General features: G+C 35.6%; 4 protein-coding genes across 5 annotated transcripts in view; 1 reads left to right on the top strand and 3 right to left on the bottom strand.

The window, feature by feature from the left end:
* LOC109723477 (RNA pseudouridine synthase 7) lies at window positions 209–6879 on the bottom strand. The gene is made up of 12 exons (XM_020251854.1): window positions 6724–6879; window positions 6580–6623; window positions 6420–6497; window positions 5648–5748; window positions 5174–5261; window positions 4372–4450; window positions 4160–4242; window positions 3325–3390; window positions 2671–2727; window positions 1862–1984; window positions 930–1177; window positions 209–788 (listed from the first exon to the last, which is right to left on the bottom strand). The coding sequence occupies exons 1-12, from the start codon at window positions 6785–6787 to the stop codon at window positions 686–688; spliced, it is 1134 nt and encodes a 377-aa protein (XP_020107443.1). The 5' UTR covers window positions 6788–6879; the 3' UTR covers window positions 209–685.
* LOC109723163 (membrane-anchored ubiquitin-fold protein 4-like) lies at window positions 14717–18296 on the top strand. Of its 2 annotated transcripts, none has more exons than XM_020251420.1 (3): window positions 14717–15188; window positions 16891–17061; window positions 17819–18296. In XM_020251420.1, exons 1-3 carry the CDS (start codon window positions 15017–15019, stop codon window positions 17872–17874), a joined length of 399 nt encoding a protein of 132 aa, XP_020107009.1. In that variant the 5' UTR covers window positions 14717–15016; the 3' UTR covers window positions 17875–18296. The 2 variants fall into 2 exon arrangements, with proteins under 2 accessions (XP_020107009.1, XP_020107010.1); XM_020251421.1 differs by having other exon boundaries at window positions 14726–15146.
* Window positions 19098–20562, bottom strand: LOC109723162 (leucine-rich repeat extensin-like protein 3). Its single transcript, XM_020251419.1, has 2 exons — window positions 20314–20562; window positions 19098–20223 (listed from the first exon to the last, which is right to left on the bottom strand). The coding sequence occupies exons 1-2, from the start codon at window positions 20474–20476 to the stop codon at window positions 19352–19354; spliced, it is 1035 nt and encodes a 344-aa protein (XP_020107008.1). The 5' UTR covers window positions 20477–20562; the 3' UTR covers window positions 19098–19351.
* The window catches only part of LOC109723161 (DELLA protein RGL1-like), a 4890-nt gene continuing 3697 nt past the window's right edge, over window positions 23850–25042 (bottom strand). Inside the window, 1 exon segment of the mRNA XM_020251418.1 lies at window positions 23850–24565. Within this exon segment, the coding sequence (XP_020107007.1) occupies window positions 24202–24565 (364 nt within the window). The 3' untranslated portion in view covers window positions 23850–24201.

Genomic DNA, 25042 nt, shown 5'->3' on the forward strand with positions numbered 1-25042 from the left:
TAATACTCATCATCAAATGAATTTTCTTAGGCAATTTCCTGTTGTTTTACTAGTTCTAAGCGTGAATTTTTATGCCTTTGGAAACAATAAATATACTTCGAAAAAGCTAAGGCTGATACAACCATAGATTATCTTTTATCTATCTATGTTAGAAATAAAAGCAATCCATCACTATACTACAGGACAAAGAAAAAAATATATATACATGTAACACACGTAAATACAAATTCAACTACAATTTAAGTAAAAGCTTAGCATAGTTTGTGGTATTTCAGCGCCTTCAAATCTCTAATATTGTATGAAACCATTTGTGCTACAATAAGAACAGTATTAAAATGATGCCAACTCAGTTATGAAATATAAAGAAATCCCACCAGAATCCTTAAATTCATGGCACAATGTTACTATCTCCACTATACAAGTTTCACTTACTATGATTTCGGATTTTCAAGCGCCCCACCCCCAAAAAAACCAATGGTTGAAGATGCAAAGGGTGCATTGAGGTGTCCAATGATTGAATCGTATGAAATATCACCTCATCAACTGATCGCGTGAAATGGATACTGTAGCGTTAAGGGTTTACCAGAAAAATTTCCGATAAATATTAAGTTAGAAATGGCCATTCAGGATTCGTGAAATTGATATTGCAGTGTTAAGGTTTCACCAGAAAAATTTCCGATAAATATTAAGTTAGAAATGCCCATTCAGGATATGGGCACTCATAGCTCCAGCCGGGTCCGGTGTATCGCACACAATGCAGCCATAGCCCCTGCTCATCTCCATCGTAACTGCAATTTGAGTTATTATCAAAATAAGGGGGAAAAAACATACCGGTGAAAGTAATGCAAGAAACATAGAGGTCAAAAAGTAGAATATGAATGCCGAGAAACATGTATCCATGTATGCGCATGCATTCTCAGGTGACGCACCCTTTAGGACCCAGATTAGGGCAGTTGGTGCACACGGGATCTATGCTGAATTCCTCATCAGGAACCAAGTCATCTCCAGTGCACTGATCGGTTCTGGTCGAATCTGACTGTGGTGGCAGAGGCAAGTTTGAGGCGACTCTATCATCACTTGTTCTTGCTCGTTTAGTTGAATGAGGAGAGACGCCCTCGGATAGATATAGCATGTCATTTGCTATTGGATGGCCTGCATATTGCAGATGTACTCGTATCTGCACGGTTCCAATTTAAGCATGAATCAGGTTCAAAAAAGTTATTGCCATTAGAACAAAGCAGTATTTATAGAATATGATTATGAGATTCAGCTGTGAGGGCTTAGTACGAAGGTTAAAGCAAGAATATGAAGATAAATGCAAGTGTAATAAAATGGATGTAATTAAGAGAGAGAGAGAGAGAGAGAGAGAGAGAGAGAGAGAGAGATTACCATTCAAGAAGTTCGATTTGACAACAGTCGTCTATAATTAATAAAAGGAAACTGTGGTACATAGTAGTATGCAATAGGCTAGATAGTGAAATCACCGCACACTCGCTAGCTAAGTTCTTTCCATTTTCCCATATAACCAGAATAAAAGCCTTACAAAATAGGCAAAAAAATAAAATTGCACAAAAATATTTTTAGAAATGTATTGACAACCAGAAAGCCAACTTTGTGCTGAATAAAGATAGATGTCCAAAAGCAACAAAAGTCAAGGTATTCTGAAATCAATAGAGAGAAAAAAAAAGAAAGGAAAAAGAAACATATATTTTTCTTAATATTGGTACAAGATTAGATATGACTAATCCAGTAAATTACTGGCAATAATGTGCACAAGAGGAATATCTGCTAAATTTTCTGTAGAAAAGAACCATGCAGCACAAACACACACACAAAAAAAAGAGTAGCTCATAATCATTACCTGATGAGTACGGCCAGTGATGGGTTTACATAAGACAACACTAAATTGCCCATTTGCGGTTATCCTCTGAAACTTTGTGCATGCACTCTTTCCCTTCAAGACTTCACCGCTTTGGTCATTAACCTGCATATTGTGATTTAGCAATATTACTGTTTAGTAAGGGAAAAATATATTTATCTAATAGAAACACCCTCCCTACTATTGTAGATTTTCTCCATGTAGTATAAAAAACAAAAAATCCATCAAATGAGCGCACATGCATGTATACAGGATGTTTCACCACTCTGATTTTCAGGTAAGGGTGTACTTTCTCGATAATTTTCTGTCGCACATAACACAGCATTGCAAAGCTGAAGCACTATATCTATATTTTGATTCTTTATAGCAAGTCTTCTATGATTCAGTTTACTTTCTCTTTGATATTCTGTTGCAAGGAGAAAGGAACTTGGAATAAAAAAGACACAAGCAATACATCTATATTTTGATGCTTTACAACAAGTTTTCTATAAACCAACACGATAAAAATTAATGTAAAAAGATTGGCATGATATAAATATAACTAAGTTGCTTACCAACAAAATATGATGGAACAAAATTGGAAATGTTGATTAAATAGGGTGAAAATGAGAAAATATATCAGAAAACTTTCTTACACCTTTTCATCTTGAAGGTAAGCAAAACATAGAGGTGCAAAAGGAGCAACATAGTGCACCTACTGTAGTTGGTAAATTTGCAATAAAACACATTGTAAAATAAAGAGGATGCTTACAGCTGTACAGCATAACAATGAACCAACAACCCGGGCATACCTCTACAGTGCTCCTTCCTTCTCGTGCATTATAGTTTACATTTGCATCAACAATTTTCTAAAGGGAGATGAGAAAGAAGATAGTGTCAGATAGTGAAATTTCAAACGGAAAGCAATTGAGATAATGCTAAATCTTCATTTATATAAGAAAAAAGTACCAAAAGAACAAAGCAAAAAAGGATAGAAATTTTCGAAAACTTCGAACGGACTGATAGAAAAATTGCATATTTCTACATGAATGTATAAATATCTTGTTGAAGTACCACATCCAATATTTATAAGTGGATGTGAATAATATGAAGCACATGAAGTTAAAATTAATTGTCAATTCAGCAGGTGGCTTACGTTTGAAACTAAAGTGTTCACAGAACCAGACAAATGTATGCACAAGGTCATTATAGGAGGTTTAGCATCACAAGTAACAACTAATGGGATTTACCTATAAATAAAGAGATTTTCTCAACAAAACGATCCTGCACATATGTATTAGTTACAAAATAAAAAATCTTCCAGAAATAGAGAAATTGATATGACACGAAAGGCAAATCTGACACTAACTCAGATAAAGAAAGAAAAAACAAATGATAACAATTTAAGTAAATGTCCTGCTGCTACTTCAGTGAGGTGTTATTTTGAATATAGAAATATTCCAAACCTCTCCCTCAGGAAACACCCCAACTACTATAGCAATATATTCCTTCTGCAGCAATCCAGCCTCAATCTGCAGGAAATACAACTTAGGGTAAAAAGGATCATTTTTGAACAAGTCAAAGGAAAATAAAAAATTTGAGAAATTAGGTTAAGGTGCAGTTATTCTACACTAAAATAGAGGAGAAAAATTGCAACTTTAATTTATAAAACAAATTTAATACAAGAAGTTAGTATAGATGGGTCGCTTTTACCGGATACTACTCATGTGAAGAAGCTAAACACTGATGTACAAGTCAAAGTAAATCACAGGAAAGAAACCAGGCAGCTATTTAGGCAAAAGCAATGTGGAGAGTCCTCTAGAAGGCCATTACTCAAGCACTAGCCCCTACTATGGAAGGTAGATACAGAGAAGAATATTTTAGGACTACAATAAAAGGGAGACGTTCACTAGTTTGCAATGTGATGATGATGCACATAGCTAGCTAAAGTACTAACCCATCAATAGAAACAGAGTATTAAGCATCTTTGCTGAGTTTCAATGTTTGAATACAAGCTAATAATTGAGGGATTATCAGCATAAAGAATGACTTTGTGTTGAGCACATTGGATCAGAGTACGATAGTAAAGGATTGTGAATATGAAGGAAACATAATTTGAACTTTTGATAGAAAGATAGTTAGCTTCTAGTTAAGCTTACTGATGTATCAACTTTTGCTCGAGTGACATAAAAAAGGGGGTTAAGTGATGAAATGAGTTAACAAATTATTGTTATGTTCAAGCATGACAGTATTATTGAAAGAAAAATTCTCAAATAATTAAAACAGCAGAAGTTACGATACTTGTTGCCTGAAGCTCTCTGCTTTCTCAGCATTTTTAGCAAATATGAGAAGTCCAGAAACTAGACGGTCTAGTCGATGCACTGCTGTTAGAATAAAATGTATAGTCAAAGGAAACATAAAAGGTTCCAAAGTAGAGCTACTAGATTAACAGGAACACCCATAAAGTATACGAAAATGAGTAGAAGTTGAAACAATTGAAACTAATAGGATACGAAACAGAGGTGCCAACCCATGTTCAGCCTGCAGAATGCCAACAACGGTGTTCTTACGGTATTGACCACATGGATGCACCTATTGATAAAAAGTTCAGCAATTAGGAACTGCTAAGCAAAAGGATGAAACAATCAGCAGGAACCAACCTATCACTCACAAAATATTACACGAGTCTTTTTATTGGACATTTTGCTTGCCCAAGAACAATTGTAATTAAAGCAGGACATAAACAAAATAGCAAAGAAAGAAGCTAGAGAACAAAATTACAGTAAGATATAGAGTAAAAATACTTATAAGTACACAATTTATTTTCAAGATTTCAGGACCCTTTAAATCATCTTCTGCATCTTACAAGCAAGCCGTCATATCATCAATCAATGTCCTTATTGCGCTTTCAACATCCCCCTGTAGAGATGTATTGGACTTGGTTGTGCCAGGCCAACACCATGCACAAGTTCAACCAAAGTCTACACACGAGCTCGACCATAAGCACAGGGAGAACTGTAAATAGCCGACCATGTTAAATTAGAGCCCTTGCCCAGTCTTACACTAAATTGTGAACCAGGCTCAGGTCCAAATTAGTTTCCACTTAATTAAGATCTATTTGGGCTTTACAGGCTCAGGTAAGGGTGTTTTAGCCAAACAACCTTTGATGCTCCTGTTTACCTCCTTTTCCTAACACTATTTTACTCACCAGTACATGCTTTTTATGCATTCTCTTCACATAATCATAATACAAGTTCAAGATTATGAAATTAGAAACATAAAATGAAATTCCATACTGTCATCAAAGTGACTTACCGGAACAGATGCTGGTTTGCAAATGGTTAAGACATCATCTTCATTTTCCAGGATCAACACCTCTCCAACCATTACCGGAGGTTCATGCCTGAAAAGGTTATCACTCTAATGAGATGTCACCAACGAACTCTGGCGCTTAAAAATACACACCGACTTTAAATTAAAATAGAATTGATTCAGATAAGTCATGTTATAAAAGCACAAAGAGCTTAATATAAAGGTACTTCCTAGACTCCTAGTGTTATTCCTAAGTACCAAATCTGGATCCTTAGCTAATTCACATGTAGTCATCAATTAAGGGAACAAGTTGAGAGATCAGTTCGTAAATTTTAGGAACTGCCTAACTAACCGTTCTCATAAAACTATTTTAATCATATAATGTTATGTAGCAAGCTGTTTTCCCAATAACAATTAGAAGAATATAGAAGAATTTCCAGCATTCACTCAAAGAATAGCTTGATAATGGGAACAAACCTGTGCAAGAAATGGCTAATCTTTTGCGAAGACTTGACAACATAAGTTGGCTGAACCATTTGTCCATCCACTTGTATCCTTCCTGATTTTACAGCACCAACCTGTTACTGTCAAGCACTTAATTTAGAACATAATTATGCAGAAAAAATGGATAAAAAAAGCACAGCAAAAAAAACAAGAATTGTATTATGATCTTTTATGCCCACATTCATACAGATTTGAAGCTCGACCATTGTTGGTTGGCAAAATTCTGTGCTTTTGATAGTGCTGTGCCCAAATAAGTTATGTCATAAAGGCCTGTTCAGCCCACTTCTGCTTTGACTTCTTCTATGAAAAGCAGCACTAAGAAAGAAAATTTGGAGTTTTTGCTTGTAGAGTTGGGAGCAGAAATAAAATTCTGAGGCTTAGAAGTAGAAGCGCGAATTCGGCAGTTCTGATTCTTTTGCCAATTGAAGCTGTTGGGGATATTATAATATAATACTTCTCTTAACAGTACTACCTGGATAGCACTTTATAAAGCAGTACTGAGAAGCAAAATCTATTTATTCTGCGAACAAAAATCCGGAGCTTTTGACGATATTCGGTGCCTTAAAAGTACAAATTCTAATTTGAAACTTCTATAACTGATCCTGACCTCTTAATGTAATGAACAAGAACAAATATCGCGATCTCCTTGACTCCTCACTAAAATGCGATGCAAACTCCTACGCCTCAAGAGCAGAGACTCAAATTTAAACTTCAAATTGTGTTTTGAGAAAGGAAGAGCACATACATAGTAATCGTATGGTCGTCCCTTGAACTCCTCCGCAAACAGATCCACTATGGTCTTCCCCGCCCACCGATTCTTAACCTACACCATTAACGAACCAATCCGTGAACTCAGAGAGAGAGAGAGAGAGCAAGAGAGAGAGAGAGAGAGAGAGAGGGTTTACGTGGGAGATGAACTCGAAGTAGTAGGGTCGAACGTATCGCTTCCCTGCAAGGAATCGATCGATTGAGATAGAGGAGGAGGAGGAGGAGGAGGAGGAGGAGGATGAGAAAAAAGAAATCGGGGATTAGGGCTTCGGAGTTATTACCGTTGCGGAAGATGTAGTCGTGGGGCTCCGGGAGGTTCGCCGGAGTTTGCCACACGATCTCCATTACACGGGAGAACTTGAGGAGAGAAGAGGGGCGATACTAATCGGGACTGCATAGAGGGTGGTGCGCCTCCGACGCATGCTTTCGCCCGAATTTTTTTTTATTAGTAGACTTAAAAAAAAGGGTTAATTTCGTACATGTCTCCGTAAAATATTCATGTAAAGTTTAAATTTCATAAATTATTCCTATAAAAATCATAATGTATTCATATATGTTTATACTGTTAGTTTCCATTAGAAAAAATTAGTTAACTATGATTAAAATACCTAACTATGGTTAATTAATAAGGTGAATTTATAATTTTATCCTTCTTCCTCTTCCTCTTCCTCTTCATCTTTCTCTTCATCTTCCTCTCAAAATGGCCGTTGTCGTCGTCGCCGGCGAGGAAGAGATGCGGGCGATCGCGGTGGAGGAGGATCGGGTGGTGCTTCTCGTGGGAGATCGGCGCCGACCTCGCCATTCCCGGAGGTGGAGGAGGAGGATTAGGTGGTGCTCCTCGTGGGAGATCGGCGCCGACCTTGCCATCCCCAGTGGTGGAGGAGGATCGGGCGGCGTTCTTCTTCATCTTCCTATTCTTCTTCTTCGTATCCTCTTTGTCCTCCTTTTCTCCTTCTTTTTCTTCTTTGTCGTCATTGCTGCTGCCGCCGCCCACTCTCGCAGCCCGAGAAGGAAGAGAAAGAGGAAAAAGGCAACTGGAGCTTTTGGAGTGATATATTTGTGAGGGCAAAAATGTCATTTCATAAGCATACTGTTAAAAAATTAACGGTTCTCTAACGGATCTTAACGAGAGGGACATATCTAAATACATTAGGACTTTTGTAGGAACAACTTATGAAAGTTGAACTTTGCAGGGATATATCTAGAATTCGCTATATTTGCGGACACCTGTATGCAATTAACCCTAAAAATAAATACTATAATAATTATAAAATAACCATCTAAAAAAATTAGTACAAAATTATATTTATACGGTGAATAAATTATCACTTTTTAAACACGATAAATTATTCATTGCTTTTTTAAAAATACTATAATAATTTTTAGTATCATCTATACAAAACTATTAATTCCCGTGGCTTCTATCCGACGTGACAGAATTCTGTTGAATTTGGACCTACCTAACTACCAGCGTTATTATCACTTCCTCCATCCTTTCTATTGAATATTAGGTCCACCTCTACCAGATACTTCCTTTCATATATCCGATTTATCTCCCAATGTCGTCTCTTCATCTTCCCATTTACTTTCTCATTTAATAGACTAATCTTTTCATCTTCCATTTTCATTTTCATTTAATCAAATAATCTCCTCACCTTTCCATTTAAATAGAGTAATGGCATTTATCTTTCCATTTAATAGAATAATCTCCTCACTTTTTTATTTAATAGAGTAATAGTGGGGAAAACGAGAATGCCATGCCTTTTCATAAGGCATCCTTTCAATTCACCTTCTTCTTTCCCAAAGTTTAAAACATGTACTGTTTGCTCTTCTAATGCCATGAGCATAATCGATGAAGCCCTTCGACCCCCCTCCATTACATTATACACGTTGTTGATAAGGCCGGCGATGGCATCGGTGTTGTCGACTTCCACCCCTCTCCAAATCTCTCTCTCTATTTAGAGGAATATATATATATATATATAAAAGTACAATAAAAGTCGTTGTTTATTATGTTCTTCATGTGCGAATCTTTTTAGTGAGATAATTATACAAATGCTTTAAACAATTGTGGCTATGATGTTTACTCCATATATTGTGTGAGATAATTATAAAAATGCTTTAAACAATTGTGGCTATGATGTTTACTCCATATATTGTATCTTCCTCTTTTTTTTTCCTTAGTTTACTTTCTTGGCATTCATTGCTTTTTTCTATTCATCGTCTATTTAAATCATGTATATTAAAATTATTTTTAAGTATAATTCTCTATATTATTATTATTTTATTTTTTTTTTGAGAAAGAGGTAGACTAGCTACCTGCTTCATTCATTGATAAGTGAACTAGGCGAACAGTATGGAAGCAGCCAGGGCTTCCGGGGCAAAAGAAAAGCAAGAACAGAAACAAAACAAGAAAAAGAAGAAAACAGTAAAAAGACGAAAAGAAAAGAAAAAAAAGGAAAAAAATGAGAAAGGATTAAAAAAGGTGGTGCGCAGAGGGTTACGTCGGAGAATCAGACCACAAATTTGTAAGAAGAGAAGCCCGCTCCAGAGCTCGGGTGGCATTAGGAGTCTTTGTTCTGAAAATGAGGTTGTTTCTTTCCGTCCAGACAACCCATCAAGTAGCCGCCAGGGAGGTTAAGGCCTTGGTTCTTTGAGCTGTGCTGGTAATTGCTGTTGTAGAGGTCCAAAGGGCCCGGACACAATCAGCATCGTCGATAGATACCCCCGCCTCAAAGAGTAAGAATCGCATGAAGATGCAGTTGGTGAAGAGATGATCGCAGCTTTCCAAGGCAAAAGCACAGTAAATACAGTGATCGTCTATCTGCATCCCACGACTAAGCAGTCTGTCAGCAGTAGATAGTTTCTTACGGAGTAAGATCATATTGATTTGATGATATTTTGTTCTTTATTAATATTTTTTTAATTATATTGATATTTTATTATTTATTAATTTAATTTTAGTAGTATTTATCCGCCGCAAAGCGCGGGTCACTTCACTAGTTTAATATTATACATCTTTTGAATTTTGAAAATAGAAAATATATAAATAAGGATAAAAACGGTGAATTATTCGCCGCTTGCTTTTTAATTTCAAATTTGGCACACCCGACCCAAGCTTTCAAATTTGCACACCGGAATGCCCTGAAGAACGACCGGAGCTTGAGCAGCTTGCTGAGTTGATATGCAACATTGATCTCTCGACTAGCTCATTTGGCGATGGAATAACTCCGGAAGATTTACAGCGCGAAGCGCATATGATTTCATGATTTATGATGGAACTAACAATTGCTTAATCCCATTCATGCGGAAATTAAAGATACCACTCAAAGTCAGATTATTCATATAGCTCGCTGCAAGAAACAAAGTGCTGACGGCCGACAGTCTAGCTGAACGTGATTGACATGGCCTCTCAATCTGCACGTTATGCAATTCTAATGCTGAAACCCTCGAGCATCTTTTGTTATTTTACGCTAAATCCATGTGGAATTGGTTGCTGCACCGTACTCCAACCGCACATCAACAGATGTCCAACTCCTCTGGAGGGACAGTAGCTCGATGGTGTCGATTAAGGATAACGGTGACAAGGGGAACAAAAAAGACTTTCGATCTCTGCTTTGCAACGGGGTGTTGGGAGTTATGGAAGTAACGGAATAGGAGAATATTCAACAATCGGTTAGACCAAAGGGAAAATCTAGGAAGAAGAATTCTTAGCACCGTCGACTAATGGATCTCGGCGTTAGGAAGCTAAGATTGATTTCAGCTTTCTAGACCTTCGTCACACTTTTGGGCAATTTTAGGTTCTAAAGGGTAGAACTTTGATAGGGATAGATTTCTGTTCGTTGATCCGAAAGATCTGTTGTAGGTAAATTGTTTTTGTACTTTGCTTTAAAATAGGGTCTACCCTATTTAATAAAAAAAATATTTCAAATTTGAATTTAGAATTTGAATTGATTTTCAAATTTGAATTCAAATTTTTTAATTTGAACTCAAAATCTAAGTTTGAAATTAGAATTTTTATCAAAAATCCAAACTCAGTTCAAAATATATGAATTCAAATTTTGAATTCAAATTTAAAATTGAGATAAATTTAAATTTAACATTTTAATTAATCAAAATTTAAACTTGCATTTAAAATTTAATTCAGAATTTGAATTTGAATTTCAAATTCAATTTCGAGTCCAAAATCCTAATTTGAATATGAAATTCGAACTCAAATCAAATTTTAGTTTTGAGATTTGAATTGAAATTTTGAATTTGAATTTAAAATTGAATTCAAAATCTAAATTTCTAAGTTAAAATTTTAATTCAAAATTAAATTTGAAATTCAAATTTCAGATATGAAGTTAAATTTAATTTTAAATTCAAAATGTAATTTAATATTAAATTTGAATTTAAATTTTTCATAATATTTAAATTTTAGTTGAAAATATAAATATAAATTTGAATTAAATTCATATTTGAAATTTAAATAAATATGAGTTCAATGGTATTTTTTGAATAATATAAATTTCACTATCAAAATTAACAAAATTTATAAAACGAACTAAGTACAAAAAATATATATATAATAATCTATTCCTACATTGTTGCACAAAACATAACAAAATAATTTAGCATTTAGTAATATTCTAATTTAGAAAAGTTAGATTTTTGATTATTCAACATCTATATCTATATCTATACTATATATAAAAGTATATAAGAATTTCGACAGATGGAATCCAAAAAGGAATAAACAAATATTTTAGTTTGTTAAAAAATATTCAAATAAAAATGAATGATTATGATTAATATGTTAAAAAATAGCATTCTTATCTATCAATATGTCAAATCTTACGAATGGTTATAATTAATTTGTTAAAATATATTTCAAATAAAAATTATTTGTTGTGATCAATCTATTAAAAGAAAGTATTCCTATCAATAGATTTTACATTAAAATTAAAAATATGAGTTTAAATCATGAATTGAATTTAATTTTGGATATCAAATTTGTATTAACAATTAAAAAATTTTAATTATAGTGGATCAAAATTAAATTTTAAAAAATTAAATTTATAAATTTTCGATATCAAATTTGAATTAACAATTAAAATATTTAATTACAATGAACTAAAATTAAATTTCAAAGTAAATGTGAATTAAATTTTGACGCTTTTAGTTTAAATAATAAACAAAAATTTTAAATTTATCAAGAATTCAAAAAATATATAAAAATATTCAATGTATATATTGAAAAAATTATCTAATAAAATATAATATATTCATTTATAAAATATAATTTTTATTATAAATTTTTGAATAAATATGATGTAAAAATTTATATTTACAATAAATTAAAATAATTTTAAATGCATTTGCATGTACATTTAGCTAGTAACTAGAAATCTACATTAGCTTGAACCAAATAGAGCCTTAAAATTACTTTTATTATTATTATTTTAGGAAAAATTTTATATAGTGTGGTTTAGCGCATTTTTATTTTGACATTCTATAATTGAAAATACATACTTTATTATTTGTATTTTTATTTTTATATTATTATAAAGATCTTTCATTGACTTGAATTATGAATTAATATACCTTACAAAACACAGCATAGTAAAACAAAAAATTACAAGCAATTAATATACTAAAATTTACCATCTTATAATTAATAAAATATAGTAATTTTATATCATGTAGTTTGTAAGTTATTTTATTTTATCATCTTATTTAAACAACGTCTCTAAAATAAAATAAAAATACTATAAAAAATAATATTTTTTTAAAAAATTATGCAGTTTTAAATGAAAAGGTGCGCTAAACGACAATGTGTTATTTATTTTATTTTTGTTTTAGTAAGTTGAGGTGTATATAATTCTGGATCCTACCGAGCACTGTTTGTGCTAAAATTTGAACTGGGTTCTAATTTCGGCGTGACCACCCAATGCGCATTTATAGGGTTTTTTTTTTTTTCAGGGAAAACTTCAAAAAAACCCGTGATTTCTTACTTTTTTATTTTAGTACCGTATGGTTTAAAATGTATCAAGTTAGTACCCCGTGGTTTTGCACTTTCTCACTTTAGTACCATGTGATTTAAAGTGTATCAAGTTAGTACTCTGTGGTTTTATTTTTGTATCAAGTTAGTACCCTGTGGTTTTATTTTTGCATCAAGTTAGTACCCTTGATACACTTTAAATCAGGTACTAAAGTGAAAAAGTGCAAAACTACAGGTACTAACTTGATACACTTTAAACCACATGGTACTAAAGTGAGAAAGAGTGAAACCACAAGGGGGGTATTTGAAGTTTTTGTTTTTTTTTTGATCAAANTCAAGTTAGTACCCTGTGGTTTAAAGTGCATCAAATTAGTACTTTGTGGTTTCATTTTTGTATCAAGGTAGTACCCTGTGATTTCTTTTTTTTTTATTATCCATGTTCGGAATTTTTTTTTTCGTTAAATTAGTAACAAAGTTAAAACTAAAGGGTACTAAAATCCATATTCGATAAATCTAAGTAGTATATCTAAAGTTTTTTTTGTATACAATTTAACGAAATATTAAACCACATGGTATTTAAGTGAGAAAGTACGAAACCATAGGGTACTAACTTGATACACTTTAAACCACAGAGTACTAAAGTGAGAAATTGCAAAACCACAGGGTACTAACTTGATACATTTTAAACTACATATTACTAAAGTGAAAAAGTGTGAAATCACAAGGGGTATTTGAAGTTTTCCCCCAAAAAAATTTATAAATAGCTCTATAAATTTTAGAATTATAATTTTAACTTTATCCCTGCCATGTAAGTACCATGTCAGCATCACGCGAGCAGGATGGGGACTGAGTGGTAAGTTGAACGCGGTGAATCATTCACTATGTCCAAACACAGTAAACACTAGATACGAAGAATCACGGTGAATAAATTACTGTATTCAACTTATTCTCCGTACTCCACCCTGCTCGTGTGGCGAAGATATGACCAAAATTACAATTATAAAATTAGTCGGCTATTTATGAAAATAATTTTTATGACGGGGCTAAATGCAAAAAGCCCGCATTTATATGTCCGAATCCAACGTATGAAAATTCCGCTTGCCACGTGTCACGTCATCCGCTCCGTTAATTTTTTTTGTTTTTTGTTTTGGGTCAAAAATTCGGACCACGCACTGAAACCCCCACCGCACTCCCGTGGCCACTCCTTTTTCTCCTCCCCCTCCTCCTCCTCCTCCTCCTCCTCCTCGGCGTCTTCTTCTTCCTCCTCCTCCTCCTCTCCCCCTCCAAACCCTAACCCTACAAGAGCACCGCAGNTAAAAAAAAAAAAAAAAAAAAAAACTTCAAATACCCCCCCAGTGGTTTTGCACTTTTTTACTTTAATATCTTATGGTTTAAAATGTATCAAGTTAGTACCCTGTGGTTTCGCATTTTCTTACTTTAGTACCCTGTGGTTTAAAGAGCATCAAATTAGTACTTTGTGGTTTCATTATTGTATCAAGTTAGTACCCTGTGGTTTCATTTTTTTTTTATTATCCATTTCGGAATTTTTTTTTCGTTAAATTAGTAACAAAGTTAAAACTAAAGGGTACTAAAATCAATATTCGATAAATCTAGGTAGGATATCTAAAGGTTTTTTTGTATACAATTTAACGAAATATTAAACCACATGGTATTTAAGTGAGAAAGCGCGAAACCACAGGGTACTAACTTGATACACTTTAAACCACAGAGTACTAAAGTGAGAAATTGCGAAACCACAGGGTACTAACTTGATACATTTTAAACTACAGATTACTAAAGTGAAAAAGTGTGAAATCACAAGGGGTATTTGAAGTTTTCCCCAAACAAAATTTATAAATAGCTCCATAAATTTTAGAATTATAATTTTAACTCTATCCCTGTCACGTAAGTACCATGCCAGCATCACGCGAGCAGGATGGGGACTGAGTGGTAAGTTAACGCGGTGAATTATTCACTGTGTCCAAACACGGTAAACACTAGATACGAAGAATCACGGTGAATGAATTACTGTATTCAATTTATTCTCCGTACTCCACCCTTGCTCGTGTGGCGAAGATATGACCAAAATTACAATAATAAATTAGTGGGCTATTTATGAAAATAATTTTTATGACGGGGCTAAATGCAAAAAAGCCCGCATTTATATGTCCGAATCCAACGTATGAAGATTCCGCTTGCCACGTGTCACGTCATCCGCTCCGTTAATTTTTTTTGTTTTTTGTTTTGGGTCAAAAAATCGGACCACGCACTGAAACTCCCACCGCACTCCCGTGGCCACTCCTTTTTCTCCTCCCTCTCCTCCTCCTCCTCCTCCTCCTCGGCGTCTTCTTCTTCCTCCTCCTCCTCCTCTCCCCCTCCAAACCCTAACCCTACAAGAGCACCGCAGGCACCGCTCGAACTCTCCCACGTAGATCCCTGCTCGATCCATTCTGGGGTTCCGCTCCGCGATCTCGCTTTCCGATTCTCGTCCGCGCCGATCGATCCCTCAGATCGATTTGTGCTTCTGGGGCACTGCGAGGGAGTGGATATTTGGGGGATCGGAGGTTGTGGAAGGGTTTGAGGGAGATCAAATGCCCGAGGAGGATCTGGTGGAGCTCAAATTCCGGCTGTATGATGGGTCGGACATTGGGCCGTTTCGGTATTCGTCTTCCTCGACCGTTGGTATGCTTAAAGAGAGGATCATCTCCGAGTGGCCGAAAGGTGGGAGTTTTGATTCATCGCAGTGCTTAGATCTTCGACTCAGTACGTTTTCTTTTGGTGATACTATGTACGATTATTGCGTACATAGAAGCAATTAGCCTTTGGCGGAAGAAGCAAAAGTAGTAGTTTGATTAGTTTCTTTTTCTGTGGTCGATCACATCACAGCTTCTGTGATGTATTGAACCCCTGTTGTTATTTGATCTTGCTTATGTTTCACCTAAAGAAGGGTTTGAACATCATGGTAGCTGCGTTTGGTTATTTTCATTGTTTGTTTTTGGGTCTCGATCATCTTAATGATCGTATGCGCTCAAATTGGGAATTATAAACGTCCCATAGCTTACATGACCTCCTTGTGTGTGTTCTTATATGAGCTTTTTGCTGGACGAGTACACTTGGTAACTAGTTGAGCGTTTGGGCCTGTGGAATAAAAAGGCCCGTAGATTTTCCCATATTTAGAATAGAAACACTTCAATTTTTTATGCCATCCATCGTTTCCGAAGTCATCTTAATTCAAATCCAGTTTCAAAGTCAAAGCTTACTGCCCGAGCAGTGAACGTAGTGAATTCACTTAAGTAGAAGGCAAAGCTGAATTGGGCAGTGTTAGTTCTTTTCTTGAGACCATTGTACAACTTTCTACTTTTAATGTAGCTTCATTGAGGCAACTTCAGCTTGAGAAATTCAAAAGATGTACTTATCAAGTAGTGTTAACTTGAATATCCCCAAATTGGTTTCAACTAGTCGGCTAAGTAGTACATTAATCATTCTCGTACGAGGGTACATTTATACGTTGGATTGCGAGTCTATAGTTTGTGTTACTTATGCTAATTTGGTTAGATTATGTGGTGATATCATATCAAGCCTCAGAGCTTGCTTGACAAAAGTATTAATTTGATTGGCTCGTTAATTCAGCAAAAATAGAAATTTGGAAGGATGTGCGGTGAGTGGAGAAACAGCAGTTCGGAATAAATTTGTTATGAAAACAAAGGGATATACATAAATGTAAAAATGTACAAACCTCACCTCTGTATGGGTGTTACAAGGATAAGTAATGTTGTACCTAGTTCAATATGTGTGCTGGAGCTGCAAAGTAAATTACGTCTGTGTACATTGAGCAGCGTAGTCCTTAGTGCCCTTGGAGAGACGATAAGATGCAGATGGGAGTGCTTATTATGCTAATAATTATGCAGTGTTTCTTTTATTCTATTAAATTTTTTGATGGGTGGTACTAGAGGAAAAATATCGAGTCCTTGCATTGACACAGATTATGAACTTTTGCTGGTTATATTGGAATTCAACTGCATTCAGGCTTATGATTAAGAAGTTTTTTATTTCCTTTCAATCAACGAGGGGCAAGAAATAATACTTGATCTTGAAACCACTTACATTTTAGGCCCAGAGCCTCAGACTCAGGCTTATGATTAAGAAATGTTTTGTTTTCTTTCAATGTAGAAGGGACAAGAAATAATACTTGAAACCACTATTACATTTTAGGCTCTGAGCTCATATGATAAAGCCTGGTTATTCAGTATAAGCTTTTCTTATTAACTATTTATTATTCTCTGCTGCTGACTTTGAAAGCACTTATTCTCAGTCTCTCCCAGGCTGGTACTTGATGCTTTTTTATATATATCTTAAGAAGTACTTATATCATTCTGCTCTACTAGTAATTCTGTTTTTTTTTTAAATATTAGTGTTGGCTATTGCTCTTTATGACATTTTTTATGTCCATTTGTGGTTTCTATAGATAAGAAGATCATCCCAAAGGTGGCTAACGATGTGAAACTGATAAATGCGGGAAAAATTTTAGAGAACAACAAAACTATTGCACAGTGTAAGCCGACATTTGGTGAGCTTCCTGCTGGTGTTATCACCATGCATGTTGTTGTGCAGCCGTCAGTGACTAAGACCAAATCAGGTAATCTCTGTAAATGTCTCTGTAAGTATAGATTTTTCAATTTCTTGTTGATTTCTTTTTCGAGAAATTTGTTGAAGGAGCTCTAGGATTTCTGTTTCTGATTCGTTTACAAGAACAATTTATAGATTACTGAAAGGAAAAAGAATCAAATACATTCTAGATAGAGATTCTTTGGCTTCAAAATATATCTAGCCAATCTAATCCCCTTGTACTTTGTAGTTAGTATGATTCCTGACATTTGTCATTAATTTGTAAAGATTTCTTTTCCATCCATTGTTTGCTTCAGTACATTTTATCTAAAAAAGTTTGATTTTTGTTCTATACTGTCCTCCTGAAATTTTATTTTGGTTATGTCGTTGTTCTAAGTGGTTAGACTACTATTATAGGAAGGCGTTCCCTTTGCATTTATTGGATCCTCTAGTACTCTCGATTAGGCGAACATACTGGAAAACTTTTATGGAATATAAAAAGTTTTTAATAATGACCTGCACTTTTGGTTGTCAAAGAGCAACTTTGAAATATGTGAAACTTCTAGCAATCTCGTACATTAATAGAGATGCTTAGGTTGGCATTTATAGCATTTTGGTTATGAACGGGTTGCAATATATAAGAAAGTTCGGCGCTAAAGTGTTTAATTCAAAATTATCAGGGCAGAATTGCAGTATTGGGATTATTCCTGGGCTATGCATAAATTTACTCTTCAAAAGATAGGTGAAACTTCTCATTTTAATCATTAACAGCTACATGTTCTTTACAGAAAAGAAGATAGATGAGTTGCCTAAGAAAACGCCCTGTTCTTGCTCAATATTGTGAATCCCGCAGCCTCATGTCATTGCTTGCCATCAAAGCATATTACCCTCTTCGCAACTGGTTATGCGAGGAATGGAGAAAAGTTCACAATTGCATTTTGATTAGCTCATTTGTTCAAGGACGAAGGGCATGTACCTGTTGTTGCTTGAGTTAGAGGTATGCCTCTACAGTTTGTGCTTAGTCTCATTGAGATAGGAAGAGCTCCAAATTATATGCTTGCAGGCTATCTATATAGGTATATTTATGTAATACTTCTCTTAGTCTACTTTGTTCAGACGGGTTCATACTTTTCTTTTTCTCTTATAATTTCATAATCTGTACGATCTAGTAATCTACAGTAATTACATGCTTTGAGGGGTGCGAGTGGATTTCCCTCTTGTGTGTTGTTCTTTTGATCATTTAATATACTCAAAATGTTGCCTCCAGATATTTCTAGTAGCATAATGTGTGTGTGTCTTTTCATTTCTTTTAGTTTCATTTTTTAGGTGGCCTTGTGGTTTTAGATTCTGCCATTGCTTGAATGTGGTTGGTTGGGTTACGTGATTTAAACAGAAATAAGCAAATAATATATGTGCACCTATAGGGTTAACTGTTGCTAGTTATATAATGTATACAAGTTTTAGGGGCAACCTGCTTAGTTGAATCGTTGCATGCAAGAGAACTGCACTGCTCTTGCTCAAATCAGGTATTTTGATATGGTGGAGAACGACTTTGATTTCTACCAGTGTCATAGTATTATCAATAGGGGGTTACTACTTAGGTACTTTTCTTTCATGAATAAAGGTTAAATTTGAAATCCATGAATCAGTGACCTATATTATAGCAGACATTGTATGTTGTTTTCTTTTTTTTTTTCTTATTTGGAATGCACAGGGGAGGCTAATAAAGCAACAATTTAGTGACCAGTTCTCAGTTATTGTTTCTTTTTTTAATGATAATATTTCTATTTTGTCTGTTGAACACTTCTTAGGATCTCTATTTTGAGGGTTTTTCTGTATACCATTTGGTAGGGAAATTCCTACTAGTTTTGTGTTTTGCAACTTTCTCGTTTTCTTTTTGCACTTTTTAACTAAAACATCTGTGTACATACCAGGATGCTCTTCACTGGAACCAAACTGTATAGATTCATCACAAAAAAGATTATCGTGTGATGCGAAATGGACATAGGGATGGACCTTTTTTTTAACAAAAAAACCTCTTTTATTTATCACAGAAGAAAAAAAAAATGATGAGAGAAACAAAATTATGCCAGCTGCCCCATTGGGATTTATTATAAGTTTATAATTTCGGCCAGTTTGTACACTATAATCAACAATTTATATATAATCTACATAAAATAAAAAGGAAAGGTTGTAATTATGCTCAAAAATATAAAAAGAAAGGCTGAAGATAAGCAAATGATTGGTCTATGGTTGCTTACGAGAGAATGGAGGATGGTTAGGAACCATGACCTGGGTTCTATTAATGAAAGGGTAGGTGGTTATGGAGATGGTTGGGGCGGGCTTGGGATAAGAGGAGGGATTAATGGAGGAAATGGGAAAGGAAATGCCGGCGGAGGAGGAGGAGGAGGTGGTGGTGGTGGTGGTGTAAACCATGAACTAATTGGAGGAAGGGGTGGGAAAGGGAAGGGAAATGAACGTGGCGGCGGCGGTGGAGGTGGGAAGAGAGATGGAAACGGAGGTAACGGAGGAAAGGGAAAAGGAAAGGAAGGTGGCGGCGGCTTCGGAGATGGTGACCAAGGAGGGAAAGGGAAAGGAAAAGGAAAAACTGGTGGTGGTGGGGGTGTGAAGAATGGTATAGGAGGGAAGGGGAAAGGCAAAGCCCGCGGCGGCGGAGTGAAGAATGGTATAGGAGGGAGGGGGAAGGGGAAAGATGGTGGTGGTGTAAAGAAAGGAAGTGGTGGGAGAGAAGGTGACCAATACGGCCAATGCGGCCATGGGAATCCAAATGGTGGGAAAGGTGGCCAAAAGAAGAAGAGAGAGGAATTCAAAGGGTTATGCTTATGCAATCCTTCTCCTTGAGTCCCACACAATCCATCATCCTTCTTTCCCGGCCTATAATACAATGCATTTAGGTTATATAGACACATAGTCCCCCCAGGGGACTTTAGGGAAACATGTTCTATTGAACTACTTAGTTCAGGGACATTGCAGAGAGTAGAAGGGCTCTCCAACAAGCTGGCCTTGCAGAAGGACTCTATCTCCCTCCCCACTCTGCATTCAAAGCCATCAACAGGTGGGATATCCAGCTTATACACACCAAATCTATCAGTGACTCTGTCAACAGTGATGGAAATCTCTTCTTTTGATGTGGAATTCACTTTGAACATGCAATCAACTCTCACTTTAACACCTGTAAAGTGATTATGTAAATTAAAGGATGAGAAAACAAAATGAAAGAGAAAAGTGTTGAGAGTTCTTAGTTTGTGTAGTTCATATGTACCTTGTAGGAAGTAGCAGTGCTTGGAGAAGGTGTTGTCAGAGCATGCATCGCAGAAGACGGTGCCGATGATGGTGATATTTGATATGGGTTTTGGATTGGGTGAAAGGGAGAGGGATTTGGTGAAGAGGAGAGCAAAGAGGCCTATGAGGAATGAAGGATTCATGGTGGTGGTTGTGAGTTGTGGGAGATGATGATAGGGTAGTAGTACACATAGGAAGTGTCTATATATGATTTCAATTTACTTCAGAAATAATGATGCTCACTCATATACCACTGCATAATAACTTATTTACATATATGCCCCTGCAAAATCGGAATTTTTATGTCTGCCTCTTAAAATTCCTCTTCTTTCATGTAACTCCTATGTATCTGAACTTCGTATTTCATACAAAGATCAACATATTTTCAACAGTTGGAGATGAAATTTTGATTTTCAAGCAGATTCTACTACTCATGAAACTACAATCTCAAGAACTACAGAGTGACCTTACTCTTTGCAGGGATAGGCATGTATATTGGCAATTACACAGGTGTGTGTGCATGTAAAACCACCATTCATATGGCCTTACGGGAAATAACCCTTTTATCCCGTGAGTGGATTGTGTATGTTAGGAGTTGGGCAGTGGAAAGAAAAGGAAAAGAGACTTATTGTGCAATATCACATGCAAACAAAGACATGTGAGGGAGTCCTTTTTGGCCTTTTGTGAGGCATCTCCTCAAAGCGGACGCATCTTTGTTGGGCTTTTGCTCACGGGTGGTGTAATTGTGCAAACCATTTCTGAGAGCCAATTCACAAGTGTGTTTTGTTTAATTTTTAGATGACCAAATATTGCTACTGGACATAGGAAAGGATGGAATAGAAGATATGCTTCATTGAAGGCTTTTTTTATGGCGTTTGTGTAGGGTTCTTCCTCGGTGTCTTCGACTGTAAACCACTATTTCTTTGTACTGTTGATAAGCTCTAAGGTCCTTTGGATGGTTTAATTTAATCATTTCTATTTCGTTTGTCGATGGTTGTTTAGATTAGGTGAAGTACTGTTTTTTTTTTTTTTTAATCTTGTAGTTTCCGTTATTTTTGACCTATGAAATCTCAGATTAGCCCCAGTTTTTTGGGGAGAAGAGTTCTATAAGCAGCAAATGTCATGTTTATGGAAACAGTGGTTGCTTTAGCAGTTTCTTTTTGTCAAATGATTCAATGTATCCAAGTTTTACTGATTTTTGTGTCCTCAAATAACAAGTAGAATCTGCGAGTAATCTGGTTTCTTCAATCTGAAAGCTTCGAAACCAGGGTGAAATTGATTATTAAGCAGTTTGCATCTAATTGAACTGATCAGTTTGGGTTGATTTTATACTAAGGGACCGTTTGGTTGTATGTAGTTGCAACTGCACTGTGGTTGTAGCTACATGCCAATACAAATTTCGTGTTTGGTTTGATGTATTTAACTCCAACTGTTGCAGTAGAATTGCAGAAGGAGGTCCAACTGTAGCAGTTCGAACTACGCCCAAATTGGTGGTAGTTCCAACTACTACAGTTGGAGAGAGTAATTTTAAATAAAAGGTATGCTTACCTCCTCAATATTTTTTAAATAAAAATTATTTTTTTTTTTTACATTGGAGGTAATCTCACCATCATATATATAAAAAGTAAAATTTTAAAAATTATTTCTCAACTGCATGCAATCAAATAAATTATCTATACTTGGAGCGCTTTCTACTACATTCAACCAAATATGATTCATGTAGTTGTAACTGTTGTATTTTTAACTGCATGCATCTCTAACTACACTGTATTTATAATTACATCGGTCCCTAATATGTTTTCTTTTTGGCCCATTTAAAACCTCACGTGGGTTTAATTTTTTATTCTCTTTACTGTTGTACAGAGAATTAAAAAAAAAAATTTGGAAACTCCGGAAATTAAGTTGAGAGTACTACTAATTTTCTATGGATTTGTGCTTGAAGTTGATAGTAAAATCGAAATTTCTGAAGTGTAAATATATATTTTAATGTGTTTTTCCTGAATATTGATCAGGTGGAATGTGCGTGTCTTTATCTTCTCTGTAACGTGCTTTTCATCATACAGGGTGCATCAAAATCTCTGACATACTCACGTCCTAATTTACCTGTGGCCATTTAGGATTGTTGCCACGTTTCGAAACATCTGTAGAGTACTCTAGAGCAAAAGCTGAGTGGTGTGTCCTATGATCCTATCATAAACATTCACTATACACGGCTTTAAAAAAAAAAATGAAAATAAAAAAAAATAAATCCAAAAACATATCACCCGACGCAAAAAGCTTGGTTGAGAGCAAATGATTCCCTCAATCTAAGCCATCAAGTTAATTTTGTCCTACGATAACCGAGTCCGCTTAGGAGTGAAAACGTACGTCTCTTCTTTACTGAGGCCACTGGGACAGTAGTCACGAAGCCAGTTCCGGCTTACTCGAACGAATCAAAGAATTTCTCAGGAAGCAGAATGCTCTTTATCTTCAGCTTCAATTTCTGCTGCCAATGAAATGGAATATGGGGAACTCTCCATCTAAGTGGTTAAGTCTAGCCATCTGTCCTTGGCTTCTGTACCCCTCTTTCTAATCAAGTTAGACCCCAACCATTAAATGATTCGAGTAAACCTGCCGAGTAACGAATTTCTTTTATACGTATTTATCATCATCTTTCCCTAAAAACTCATCGACCCTCTTCTAGGGATGTCATCGGGTCGGGTTCGGGACGGATTTTTAAAAATCAGAATCTGAACCCGAAAACCAAATTAAAACCCATATCCGGACCCAAACCCGCCGGGTTTTAAAAATCTATACCCATATCTGTGCCCGACCAAAAATCCGAAACCCGAATCCGGAACCGGACCGGGCCAGTTTTAAAAATTCATACCGTTGAATAAGAATCTAAGAGGTAAAAATTATTAAATATTTTATATATTATATAAATAAATAAAAATAAAGTATTTATATATATAATTTATTCGGGTTTGGGTTCGGGTTCGGGTCGGGTAAATACAAAATCCATATCCGTATCCATATCCTTCAGGTTTTTATTTTCTATACCCATAACCGAATCCATATCGGTTTAGCTCGGGTAAACCCGTCCCGTTCAAGCTCGGATTCGGATAATATTTCGTGTATCCATACCCATTGGCATCCCTACCCTCTCCTGCTCTTCATGTCCGACTATAGGTCAAAGAATGAACAAATAATACCATTATTATTATAATACATAACAATTGCATAATACATTCACTCTTTTGCACCCTATCTGAACCACGTACAACTGCACTTTGCTTATTCCCTTCAACTAAACTTGTACCTTATACATTTCTATATATATATATATATATATATATATATATATGCAGAGTAGGGCTACTGTGCTATTAGAAGCACAGTAGTCTTTATGCTCCTAATTTTTTAATTATTCATCAATTTTGATGGATTGTTAGAATGAGAGAGAGAAAAAAATTGAAAAAAAATTCAAAGAGAAGATAAATTGAGTGTCTCAATTTCTCTTCAATTTCTCTTTGCTCTCTCATCCTAACTATTTATCAAATTTGATGAATGATTAGAAACTTAGGAGTACAAAAATTACTATGCTCCTAATAGTATAGTAGTCCTATTCTATACATGTATACCCAGGAATTGTTGAAAAGCACTCACAAAATTAAGGTACTATTTCCAAGACATGATCCATGGGCCGGGCCTTATACATGTTGCGCTTCAAATGACCCAATCCACAGGACGCGGTGTACAACGTCCATGAAATAATCCCTGCTTTTCGCTCCGTAAATAATATTAATATAAATTTGATTTTATTATTGGCAGAACATATGCATTTAAAAATAATTCCATTGATACCGGTTCCCATTTCGAAACATGTTTAGCACCGCCAGGCTGAGGCGGCGATGAGGGCGCGGTCCTGCCAGCCGAGCAGCAGGCAGCCGTTGTCCTCCGTCAGCCGGTAGCCGTCGCAGTTGGTGTAGAGCCCGAGCAGCAAGCGGCTCTGGTTGACGGCGTTCGCGCTGAGCGGCACGCCGTGGAATCCCTTCCCCTCCATCACCTTCCTCCACCTCTCCAGCCGCTCGTGCCGCGCCATCCTCTCCGCCCCCTCGCACGCCACGATGTTCCGTATCTCCGGCCCGAACAAGTACTGCTCCACCTTCATCCGCGCGGCCGAGTCCCCTGGGAGCGTTGCGTCCAGCGAGTCGAAGATCGCCGAGTAGTAGTGCAACGCCTCCAGGAATCTGTCCGATACCAAGTCTGTTTTATAAGTTTTTAGAGAAGAACGATTGTTCGCTTTTACAGATTACTACTACTTGTTCACCTTTTTATATATATATATATATATATATATATATATATAATATATATAACTAGGCTGGAATATTATTAATAGCACCAATTACTTGGTGCTATTAAGTTTTTTGTCTTTGAATTAAAAGATGTGTGATTAGGATGATGTGAGCCCCCTAGAATTTTTATACTTTCGAAAATATAAAGAAATTAATATTTTCAGCTTTTTGATTATTGGATTAAGAATTGCAGAATTGAAAGCATCAACTTTCTTATACTTTCGAAAATATAGTAACTCTATTCTTTCTCTCTCTATATATGTATATATTTATATATAGATATGTTACTATACTATCGGAAGTATAGGGATCTCGTGCTTCGGATTTTTATATATATATATATATATATATATATATATATTCCATTGT

Source organism: Ananas comosus, linkage group 17 (genome assembly GCF_001540865.1).
Source record: "Ananas comosus cultivar F153 linkage group 17, ASM154086v1, whole genome shotgun sequence".
Classification (NCBI taxonomy): Eukaryota; Viridiplantae; Streptophyta; class Magnoliopsida; order Poales; family Bromeliaceae; genus Ananas; species Ananas comosus.

Bases quoted from the DNA above. Each gene is read 5' to 3' on its own strand.
- LOC109723477 (XM_020251854.1), bottom strand. From the start codon at position 6,787: ATGGAGATCGTGTGGCAAACTCCGGCGAACCTCCCGGAGCCCCACGAC. The intron at 6,624-6,723 runs GTAATAACTCCG...GATTCCTTGCAG, and splicing joins CGACTACATCTTCCGCAACG to GGAAGCGATACGTTCGACCC. The intron at 2,728-3,324 runs GTTTGGAATATT...ATCTCCCTTTAG, and splicing joins GGGTGTTTCCTGAGGGAGAG to AAAATTGTTGATGCAAATGT.
- LOC109723163 (XM_020251420.1), top strand. From the start codon at position 15,017: ATGCCCGAGGAGGATCTGGTGGAGCTCAAATTCCGGCTGTATGATGGG. The intron at 15,189-16,890 runs GTACGTTTTCTT...TGGTTTCTATAG, and splicing joins GTGCTTAGATCTTCGACTCA to ATAAGAAGATCATCCCAAAG. The intron at 17,062-17,818 runs GTAATCTCTGTA...TGTTCTTTACAG, and splicing joins AGTGACTAAGACCAAATCAG to AAAAGAAGATAGATGAGTTG.
- LOC109723162 (XM_020251419.1), bottom strand. From the start codon at position 20,476: ATGAATCCTTCATTCCTCATAGGCCTCTTTGCTCTCCTCTTCACCAAA. The intron at 20,224-20,313 runs GTACATATGAAC...ATCACTTTACAG, and splicing joins GCACTGCTACTTCCTACAAG to GTGTTAAAGTGAGAGTTGAT.